The sequence below is a fragment of the Balaenoptera musculus genome, chromosome 11 (genome assembly GCF_009873245.2).
Source record: "Balaenoptera musculus isolate JJ_BM4_2016_0621 chromosome 11, mBalMus1.pri.v3, whole genome shotgun sequence".
NCBI lineage: Eukaryota > Metazoa > Chordata > Mammalia > Artiodactyla > Balaenopteridae > Balaenoptera > Balaenoptera musculus.
The window spans coordinates 28,364,796-28,377,021 of record NC_045795.1 but is presented as its reverse complement, the minus strand read 5'-3'; the positions used below and the strand labels follow the sequence as shown (position 1 = coordinate 28,377,021).

Here is a 12,226-nt window from a genome sequence, read left to right as displayed (position 1 = left end):
GGTTGCCTGCCATTTTGTCTTTAAATACCCTTTTGAGGTAGCTTGGAGAGATCTCTGCCCTTTTCATGCTCTGACAGATTTCCTATTTAAGAGCAAGAAAATTTATTGCTGAAAAATATGCATAATTAACAGGAAAGTATAATAAAATTGTTGCTTAAACTCTGCTAGAACTTTGGAATATTTGCATTGGTGAGTTTGAAGTCTAATTTATCAGTACCTAGCACTTTTATGTTTGAGAAGAAAAGATACCAGAATTTCCTGATTCCACCTCAAAAGAGATGCTGCATGCTACGGCAGGGCATGTAGGAATATGACAGTTTGGTTTTCTTCCAGGTCTCTTATTGTGTCTACCAATAACCAGTGAATTAACCAAACAGAATGATGGAAGGCATTTCAGTTTCCAGGGGGAAATTCTGTTGACCATCTTACATTAAACAACTTAAATGCTCCCCACAACATACTGCAGGTTGCCTCTACCAAAATCCAAGTTAATAAATTTATACAGGACTGGAAAGTGACACATTTATAATAAACTCTCCTTGTCTCTTACCCATGGCATCCTCTCTAGTTACTCCTAGGAAATTCTTAAATGAAATTGTCCAAAGCATTAAAGTTCTTATTTCTCCACTGGTTTGACAGAGCCCTTTGTGTAATGCAGTTGTTCTAATAACTGGATATAGAGGGAAGGGAAAACATGGGGTTCTTCTATCTAGCCATGCCATTAGCCATGTGGGAAACTGGAACACAGTTACTAAATGACTTCTAAAGACCCCAGTTCAGATAAGTACAAACACATGACATGGAGCAGGAATCACACAAAACCAGTATATGTTCTTATTCCTCTGTTTCTAAAGTTTCCTTCTGATTTTTAAGACTTCACAAATAGCATGACCTGTGAGAATTTTCTTAGGGAAAACTTCAACTGGGAAAAATAGTAGGGACTGACTTTCTATGATTTATAAAAGTGCAAAATTAGCAATAATTTTTAATAAATACTTTGTTATATTAAAAAATATCTACCTTATAGAGCTTCTCATTTTAAGGTATAAGCCCATTTAATTTTGACAACACCTTTAGAGGTGCAGAAGGAATATGATGTTATTTGTAGGCTAGTCATCTGTACTATTCTAGTGTATGATTTTTAACCCTATATACTTCGCTCTGTGAGTTGTTTTCCATATCATAAGAAAAGCAAGGAACTTCTCTATCAGCAACAGAGAGGTCCTAGTTAAGTACAGAGAAAACATCAACAAAATATTCATTATGTCTCTAAGATGCACAAAATCAGAGCAATGTCAACAGCCATCCAGGATAATGCTTATCTGGGTGCTTACTTGAAGCTTCTTTTCAAGGAGACTCCCTGGTATCCCATTTTCATCCACAAAATGATCTATGGTCCTGACTCATGCTTGGAAATTCAGGAGCACTTTGCCCACAAAGATCACGTTATGAATCTGACAAATGAGAAGGCAATCAATCCTCAAATGGAGTGTATTGGCATTTGTTCGATTTGGCTAGCAGTTAAGAATCTATAGTTTTGAGGCACTGTGCAATTCTCTGTACACAGTGTCTCAAACTATAAACTGTACACGGTGTGCTTGAAAGATTGGTGTAAATGCCTGCACCACAGTGATGATGCTGAGTTTTATATTTAGATTGAAGATGGGGAAATTTCAAGGGCATACCAATTCAGCTATAGATCGATTTTGAGTCAGTGTCATAAAATTTGTCACAATTTCTTTTTTGTAATACAGAAAGAGTAAGAAGTGTTTTTGCTTTGTTTTGCTCTTTTGTTTTTAAAGGGAATAAAAGTGTTCCTAGATCTATTTTGGTATAAATGACAGTTTTTAGGTTCACATTTGAAAGGACTATCAATACCATTTGCAAACACCAACAAAATAGACTGAACAGAGAGATCCCTCTAGAAGAAAGAGATGGAGTAAATTATTGAGTTCTCCAATCCACGGGAGACAACATCTAAATTCTATTCTCAAGGCATTGTATTCTCTGTTTCAACTTGAGATTAGCAAACACGGGACACTAAAGTATGCTTAATTACTGACTAACATAGAATCTGCTACGTCCTTTACTTGGAATCCAGATTTACCCTCTAGGATTTTCCAGAGGACATTCTAGAAGAGGTTGCTGCCATTGACACCCAGGGAAGGCAACTTTTAAACTGTTTCCCTTGGTATGGAAATTTCTGTGGACTTTAGGCCCTTGGGACTAAAACCTACAAGGCATTTATGAATAGGTGATATGAGAATTTTAATAAAGGTTGCAATAACCATGAAAATAGTGTCTTTAAAAATCTATGTACTATTAGTAACAATGCATGCATAGTGTCAGGCATTCATAACTATTTGGCCATAGAAATATGTGACTGTAATTATAATATTTACAGTCAACTTATAAAAAATACATGTAATTCTGAATGGCAATAGTTAATCCCTAGCTCTAACCACAAGCCTAGGAGGATCAGCTTATTATGGGAAAATGCAATGGGTAATTACAAAATGGACAAAGCTCTCACCCTCTTGAATTCAACATTCAAGAACGGCTATTATGGCATCATAGGAGCTTCATTTGTCATAATTCTTTTTCTAATCTCACAAGGTAATACCAAAAATTCTGTGGAAATAAAAAGGAATAAAATGGGAAAGGACAACTCACATGATACAGCCACAGTGGAGAATAATTCTTTCATAGAATATTCATGCACAACCTTCAAAGGTTCACTGGTCCCTGAAAGAATTCATGGGATGACATTTAAGTATACCTTTCATTTAAAAAACTTGTGCATGGTCTAAATCAGCATATGATTACCTTTAACTATAGGAGGGAAAGAACCTGTTAGCCAAATCTCCTATCATTAAGGCGAGTACCTCTTTGAAGCTTTATTAACCATCACAGAGAGTGGAGCTCTCATGGTACTAATTCAAATTTAAATTCCAATGGGAGGAAACAAATCCACATTCCAGTTTAAATTCAGAAAGGGTGTGGCTTTTGCAAACTTTTAAACTCTCTCACTTGAAGGGAAAAACATGTTTCAGCAAAAGAAAATATTCTACATATCTGAGATATTTCCCACAGGTTTCTTCTCTTCCTGGAGTTGATTAGTCATCTTCTAGCAGTAGGTAAGTTCCTAATTTGAGTACCATCAATATTTCACAAAAGGAGTAAACAACAGGAGTAAACTTGAAAAACTAGAAGAGTTGCACATGAGCTACTGAAAAAGGCAGAGGTTTGGTGTCACATGCAAATCATGATCTTATATTTTAGGATGTATCTTGGCATTCAGCAAATGGAATTCTTGGAATTACCTGTTTCACAGTGAGTTTGGGAGGTCAGAGGATGCTCAGTTACATTCTTCCTAGGCTTAAATTACTTTCAAGGACTGAGTTAGGGCATTTTGTGTGGTATATTAACTCTTCCAGAACAAGAAATCCCATTTCAATAAATTATTGCTACAGTTCACTAAAGAGTACCACGGTGTCCTGGAAAAGATAATATCCCTTCCAAAATTCCACCTCTCTAGTCTCTTGAACAATGAGAAATTCATATTTTTCTTAGTCACTTTGATCCTTGAAGATATAAGCTAAAAATTTAAGAACTGTTTTCCCCATCCAAATAGAGACCATCTAGATGGAGACATGATATTAGAACTGCCTCAGTATTGGGGTAGTTATGCCACTATTCCCATATGCATTTGGCAACTGGCACACCTGATTCTTTCTTTATAAACCAACCTGCCAATCTTCTTTGCATGTGGAATTGTCTAAGGTAATCAAGAAAAAAAAAATGACCCAAGTAGGCAAGCTTTTTAAAAATTGGTAAATTAATGGAGTATGGCACATTTTGGAAAGAAACGGACTAATAGTTAACAGAATATCTCGGCTGATGACCTCCCATTTTTGAAAGGGATGTAAAACACAGCTTCACAAATGATGAGTAAACTGTAAAAGAAGAGTCCCCCCCGACCCCACCAAAAAACCCAATGCCTCAGAAATTTCCACTTCAGATGTAAGTAAGATCATGGTCTGCAGGTCTGCTAGTGCCAAATACCAGTTCATCCTAGCAGAGCAGCTCAGGAGGCAAAAGGCTAGGGTTATCTGTGACATGACTTTACAAATAATGTACGAACAATAATGCTATATGATGGCAATTATTTTCCACACTCGATCTATTGATATTTTGCCCATATGAACACAATTGAGAAGACATGGATCATTTCTAATGGAAACTCAGTAACCTCAAGGTAGGACAAAACAAACTCCATTTAATAAAATAAAATTTGGTTAAAGGTTTTTCATTGTAGAGACAGTTCTCCTTTCCCTTAATATTCCAGTAAACTCTTTATTTGTAAAAGCACACCCGTTTTGTTGTTTCATTACTTCATTAATCTACCAACTTCATTTCCAAACACTGCAACGAGACTGGAATGGTTTGTATCTCTTTTCTGAACGTGAGTCCAAAAAGTCTTTTTTTTGTTTGCTTGTTTGAGATTTTAGTATTTTAAATTCAATTAAAATATGTAACCAAAGTTGGTGGGAGACAGTAGCTCTCTTCCAGGTAAAAGAGCTGACTAGCAGATTTTATAATCATTGGACATTTGTTCAGTCCTACCTGAAAATTAAGTTATTTTACTGCTTGGCATGGGAAAAGGCATTTTCTAGTAATTTTCTGTGACAGGAAGCACACCATTAATCCAAGGAGGCACCCAACAGACTGAGTCTATCTGCTGGGGAGCAGTTGTAAATTTTAACACAATGAAAACATTTACCTCAGTACTGTTTTTGAGAGAGAATTCAGCAGCAGTTACAGTTAATACGTCACCTGTGGAGAGCGACGATCACCCTAGGAGGCCTGCCAACTGACAAGCACTTTTCAGGTAACAAGAACAATGATATTGCAAGAAGCTACAAAACAATATTGCAGTAGTTATAGCGACCACCACTATAGTGATCGTGGCCTGGGTTAATGTTCCAAATATTAATGCAAGGAACACACTAGACTTGATAGGTTTAGAATATTTTCTTTACACTAAGAACCAGTTGATAACACATGATGAGTGGTGATGCTCCGTTTACTCTATTTCCTTCTATAACAAGTTTCCTAGTTATGTCCACTTTCTCCATGTTAATTATCTATATTCCATGGCAGTATATTTTCAACATCTAAAATGAGAATACCGTAACTACGGAATACCACAACTCTCTCTCTCTTTCACACACACACACACACACACACTCTTGGGCAACTTTACACACATTTGTATGAACAATGCATGTAAAGTGCTCATTTGCAGTGGGTGAGCTCCCTAAAAGCAGCTAAATCAGCCCTCCCAAATACAGAGAATCATTAAAAGCCAATGAAAAGCCACAGTAACTATTTAGCACAAACATGAGATTTTAAACCTTGCCCACGTGGTAATTAATTCAAATGCCTTTTGCGTTTTTTGCTGTCATCCAAAGCAAGAATCTCAAAGATTGACAACACGATATGTGAATCTAATGGGCTCACATCTCTGTTTATTTTGCTTATTGCACAGATGAACAATACTCTTGCTGCTGCAACACATGAATAGATTTTGAATGGCCATTAATGCGTCTATATTTGGCTAAGGCTGGTTTGACTTTCTAGAGAAAGGCCAGCCGGTCTGCAAATGGACACCTCCCTCCACATAGACGTCAATGTACACTAAAGACAAATCTAAGTATATGTATATATGGCACATATACATATATATGCACACTTAAGATGAATTGGGAAGTCCTTTGGTTTAGATGGGATTAAATATGTACTTCCCAAGTGCATAGGTTTCCTTTGACCAACCTGTTCAAAAAACAAATATGAAAATTGTCATGGCAATTTGACATTTCCTATGTCTTTTCTGCTATTTGGAGGCCCCCATCTTCTCTACTCCATCTCTCCTAAGCATTTTATTTTTAAAAGCAGTTGACTCCTTTGGCCTTCTAACACTCCATTGATTCGTCCATTCCTTGGAAGAGCTCTAAGGTCACATCCAGAAACTTATCTTTAGTGGAGAACAAGGTTGCAAAGAACTTTTTCCCCTTCTTTGAGTCCTTCTTTCCCCCAAGAAGTGGACACCTTGATGTGTCATGAATAATTCACTCTTGATCTGACTTGCCTTGTTACCCCTGGCCAGCCCAAGCAGCTGAGGTCTGAGCTTTACCTGCCCTGCATCGTTGTGCAATACTGGAAAAGAAAAATAATCCATTAGTCTACACCCTTCAGACTGTGGTGACGTGATCAGGGTTCTCTTGAATTTCTATGCATTCGATTTCCTCTCTCTCCTTCCGTTTGGCGCGTTTCTTTTTCTTGTGGTGCTTTTTGGAAGGGGGGAAAAAGGTTAGGAACACAGGTAAGATAACAAAACAGTGCAGAAGTGTGCAACCCCCCGTGAGCAGCAAGCATTTGAACAGTGTGAAGGTCAGGTTCGAAGGCACAAATAGGAGGGGGACCAACCCAATAAGAAAAGAAGTAACATTTTGCAAAATGGCTGTCCCATGCTCTTGCAGGGAGCTTTTTATACATTGTGTTCGGGTGTGCTCAGTTGCTAATACAAACGTGTAAAGCAGTGGTGCACAGTGGTCAATGGCGAAATTTAAAGTGTAGATAAGGCACAAGATAGCGATGCAATCCATGTCGATGTTCCATAATGTCATTAAGCCCAGAACGCCCAGCTCAATTGAGGTGACGCTAAGAATTAGCCAGAAGTTTCCCAGAGGGTGGATCACTAGGAAAAAAGTCAGGATTAACACCAGGAGAACACCAAAGCCTGCAATCAGAACAGGCACTGTGACAGATAAGCTGTAATGGTCCATGAACACAAACGAGGGGTTGAACACGATGAAACGGATGCTCTTTGACAGGGACAGGGGCCTCAACTTTTCCAGCACTTCTATGACTTCCTTCTGCTTGTCTCTGCTAGTCCTGGCCACCAGATACAAGCGAGAAGCAATGATGCTGTTTTCATCTCCTGCCTTGGAGAAGATGATATCGTTTCGAAAATGCTGGAATTCTGGCTTTTTTAAAAACGAACTTTGTAGGACACTGATGAAGTCACTCTTGTTATTGGCACTGATGTTACTCACTTTCAGGAACTGGTAATACTGCTCCACCCAGGACACTGCAGTGAATCCGCTGCAGAGTCTCCGGAGGTCCTGCTGGACACTGCTGTTCCAGTACTCGAGGGGCTCGTAGACATAGAATCCTATCACGGGGCTGTAGTTGCTGAAATATTTCTGCTGAACCATGGCATAAGAGACGCTTGGGGAATCACTGGCTAGTAGATTGATGATGTTGGCTCCGTCACTGATCTGCAAGCACCCCATGAAGGAGAAGGAGGCATAGATGAGATAGAGGATGACAACAAATGGTTTCACGTAGATATTGGTAATCCATTCATTGTAATGTTCACGGAGGAAGTGCTGAATAAAGTGGTGCTGGTAGGGGTTCGTCTCATGATGGGATGTCTGTTGATGCCCATCACTCATCACTGTCTGGAACCACACAGGCTTGCGGTCCAGGTATTCTGCAGAAGGGATCTTACAGCAAAAGATGCTGTGGTAGCGGTTTTGCTCTAGTTGACCAGCGAAGACCAGACAGGAGCCAAAGAAGGAGAAAATGTAGAAGTAGTTCAACAGGATGGAGACACACATGTTCTGACAGAAGACCTTCACAGCCTCTATGTTGGTGAACGGGCTGGCACCCATGCCAAAGGTAATAAAGTACAGGGAGCTGGTCATGGTATAGGTCACCATCACATCCGAATAGGCATCTGCTACCCTGTCTTTGAAGGGCAAATTCTCTTTGGTTCTCCGCCATCCAGACAGAAGCTCAAATACTCCTTTCGTTCCATGACCTAATTTAAAAAAAGAAGGAAAAGAATTGTTTTCATTTCCTCCTGTGGTTCAAGCGAATTCCTTATAGGTTATCTATGCTCAACAGTACTGCTTATGCTAATCTTCAAAGTACTATGATCCTCCTATCAGGGTCTCAAATTTCAGTTACATAGCAGGATATGTTTGGTTCATGTTTCTACTTCAGCAAAGTCCAAACTCATTGGTATTCTGGGCAAAATGAAGCATTTATTGTCTGTTCTATTAATTTGACAAATTGTAAATTTAGTATTACATTGTTTTGTGATTTTTTTCCCCCTGCACACATATTGTCTCCCTAAATGGATCCTAAGTTGTCAAGGGCAGGGGCTGTTAGTCACCCATCTTCAAATGCTCCTCAATATCAGTTCAGTGTTTTATCAACTGATGTATTGACTGATAGTCCCTAACCTCCATTTCAAACTGACTTACATGCTGATTTTGGAAATTATATGATGATTTTTTTAAAATTTATTTTATTTATTTATTAATTTATTTTTGGCTGTATTGGGCCTTCGTTGCTGCGCGCAGTGTTTTCTCTAGTTGCAGCGAGTGGGGGCTACTCTTCTTTGCGGTGCGCGGGCTTCTCATTGCGGTGGCTTCTCTTGTTGCGGAGCAGGGTCTTTAGGTGCGCGGGCTTCAGTAGTTGCAGCACATGGGCTCAGTAGTTGTGGCTCGCGGCCTCAGTAGTTGTGGCTCATGGGCTTAGTTGCTACGCGGCATGTGGGATCTTCCCAGACCAGGGCTCAAACCCGTGTCCCCTGCATTGGCAGGCGGATTCTTAACCACTGCGCCATCAGGGAAGCCCTAAGATGATCTTAAACACTTAAAAATGGCTTTAAATTGATTTTACAATGTTAATAATCTGCTAGGTAGCCAAACAGCTTAGAAACCAATTCCTATAGATTTGATTAATTAACATCGGATGTGAGTCAAAAAAATCTGCCAGGTCACATAAAACACAGGGCAAGACCTTCAGTGGGAAAGATCATAGCAGGCATTTCCTCACGGAGCTTTTATTCACACAGAATGGGTGATGACTAAATGTTTGACTGCTCCATTAAAGTGGACGGAGTATGCTTCTTTTTAACCGATTTCTGTGCACCCTTTGATAAGGGTAAATAGGTAAAAGGTTTATTCAACAAATATTACTTGAGCACCTACTATGTGCCAGATACTATTAGATACTGAGCTGGGTTTTTTTTTCCAGAAACCTGACAGCTCTTAAGATACCACCACTTGCTTCTTTACTAGAAAAACAAACAAACAAACAAAAACCAACCAACCAACCAAACAAAAAAACCCAGAAAGCAGCTGGGAAAATGAAGGCAGCTGGGAAAATAAAAGTATTATACCATATCTTCAATTTCCCCTTTTCTTCATTGCCCTGGATTAGCTCTGTCAGTTATCATCGAGGATATATCAATTGGTAACTTTCTGACTGACCGGAAATCTTCATGGATCCCTCTTGCCCTTGTAGGCATAGCAATACTACACGCAAACCTTCTCTATGAATGGATACAAGCTATGCTTGGGCTGTTTTCCAAGAAATTCATTAGACAAAAATGAGTTTAAAGGTACAAAATGACCTAGTTCAAGCAATCCTGGAAAATGGACTTTGTGTGGCACCTAGATGTTGGAGCTATGTGTTAACCCAATTCACTTAGCAGTGCTTTAACAGGCCTCTTTTAATAGCTAGGGTCTTACTATAATCACTGATTTTGTGTTGTTGATAGAATTTGCTAATTGGTCTCTATAATGCTTCTACTTCTTTGTTAGTTTTATTTGGGGCTGCAATGTGCACAATTATTCTCAGCCTATCTTTCAGCCAGGGGTGTTTCACGTGATGCACTTCTGGGCATGCAATGCAACTGGAAGTCATCTAAGGATGCTTATTAGAAAACCAGAAGGAGCTTTGTCCTAAATGGCATCACGAAGGCAACAAGAAGAGCCGTGGCTTACCTTCCTTTCAAATGCTCTTTGAAGAAAACCAAATCTCTATTTGGTTAAGCCACTGTTATACGCAGCTGTTATATGCAGCTAAACATTTTCCTAATCAACAAAACTTTGTGGGTAAATTAACATTTACCAAAACCTCTTTTATGGGTATCTAAGAATTCTTGCTTTACAGTTAATTTGACTACAGTATTTATAGGTTTAAATGTATACAGTGCTAATCTTTGATTTTAAAGACACATTGGTTCATCCATCTTGGGAGGTTTTTTAAATTAATTATTAACTGTTTTTGCATTGGAGTTCTTTTTGTCCCCAGTATAAAATGTGTTTATTCTCCAAAGTTCTCTCTTATGGGTCTCCAGTCAGGAAAGATAAGTTTATCCTAACAAATAGAAAGGGTTATGAAAACTACATTTAAGTATAAGGTAATTTTTTTTTTGAGCCAATGATCTATTACTTTTTGCAATTAATTATTAGCTCAACATCTATGTGCATTGGATTAAGTCTAATGATTTTTAACAACATTAATTATTCATTTCTATCTTCTCTAAGACTCCTTGACCAAACAGAATACTTGTTCTCTTATTCCCTTGACAAAAACATAATATTAGGATATTAGTTAAAGTAATTAAAATAATTCTTTAATTAGAGCACTTCTCTTCTGAAATGAAGACTCTTGGTATCTTTGTAGTCACAAGGGGGGAAAAGGTTACCTGAGGCTATGGCTAAATTTGGCTTGTCTCTGCTTTTGGTCACTTTTTTGGAGCATTAGGTACATTACGTAGGCCAGGTTGTTGCTTTATATAGTACAAAGGTCTTACGTGTGGGAAGATGAAGCTAAATCATATGAGGTCAAATAATCACTCTAAGTGTGGTAAAGACTGAAAACACAACTTTGGGGCTGGCATGTTTTATCCCATTCATAGGCTTAGATATTTTACAGGGTGTTCCTAATAATACCCATTCATTTGATTTTCACCATAATCTGGCCACCTCCCAGCAGTTCAAATCTATTACCTGCTCAACGAGAGTAGTCCTCTCACTCCCCATCAACCTGCCTATGATCAGTCTTACTTTCCAAGTTTTGTTCATGCTATTTTCTCTGCCTTTCAATACCTTCCCCTTGGTACTGCTTATATTGAAATTCTACCCATCAGTCTGTTAGCTCAGTTCTCTTCTTTGTCTTGAAGCCGTTTCTGACAATTCCAGACATATTGATTTTTTTCTGTTCCTTAAATTCCCATTGCACTAATTAGCTACTCATTTTGGCATGCAAACATGTGCTGTTTTGCTCTGGAACAAAATGGTTTTCTCAGGACATGGTCTATCTCTTTGGTTAGACTGCAAATTCCTCAAGGTCAGGGAATGCATTTTATGTTACTTTTATACTCTGCAGAATGTCTGACAAAGTGATAGATGCCCACTAACCTCTCAATGAATTAAATCAACTATAACTCTCAATTCCAGTTGGGTCTAGAAAATGTACCTTTTAATTACTAATTCAGAAGTTTATTATGCATCTTTATACCTATATTAATTGTGTCCAGAAGAGATATACACTTTTAATTCAACTTAACCCAATATATACTTATTAGAATTTGCTACACATGAGGATCTGTGCTAGTTAATATATAAAACATAAAGGTAAAGAAGAAACACAATCTTTTCCAATATCTGTCAGTCCAGAGGTCATTTTTACTTGGGTAATTCTGAGCCAGAGATCATAGCTTCTGATACAAATGCATTTTCGGAACTGTTCTGTATGTTGTAGGGTGTTTAGAAGCATCCCTGGCCTCTACCCACCGCATGCCAGTACCACACTCCTCAGCTGTGACAATCAAACGTGCCTCCAGACATTGCCAGATGCTGTTTGGGGGCCAAAACTGCCTCCAACTGAGAATTATTGGTTTAGTCAAAAGAAAAAGAGATATTATACACACACACACACACACACACACACACACACATACACATAACACACATTTTAATCGCCTTTTTCTGACTAAAAAATAGGACATATTTCCATCAAAAATTTGGGGAAAATGGAAAAAATAATGGTGAAAAAATTATTCCATAGTCCCATAACACAGATAACTGCTGTTAACAATTTGGTGCATTTATTCTAGCTATGTATGTATGTATGTATGTATGTATTAAGCTTTATCTATCTATCTATCTATCTCTCTATCTATCTATCTAACCATCCATCCACCCACCCTTCCATCTTTCCAGACAAATAACTATTTAATTATTTCACAGAGCTGGGTTCCTACAAAGAGAAATTAGGGTTTGGGATTATCTTGTTGCTCTGTCCAGTTGGCCTGTCGACAACGGAGAGCCTGTTTTTTAACCTCTGCAGTGTTTTC

The 12,226-nt window shown here is 38.4% G+C and overlaps 1 protein-coding gene across 1 annotated transcript in view; it reads right to left on the bottom strand.

Moving 5' to 3' along the window:
• Nucleotides 1-6,254: 6,254 nt before the first annotated feature.
• LOC118904098 (patched domain-containing protein 4) overlaps nucleotides 6,255-12,226 on the bottom strand; it is a 189,883-nt gene continuing 183,911 nt past the window's right edge. The window contains exon 3 of the mRNA XM_036869867.1: nucleotides 6,255-7,888. Coding sequence (XP_036725762.1) covers nucleotides 6,255-7,888 — 1,634 coding nt within the window. The remainder of the gene's footprint in view (nucleotides 7,889-12,226) is intronic.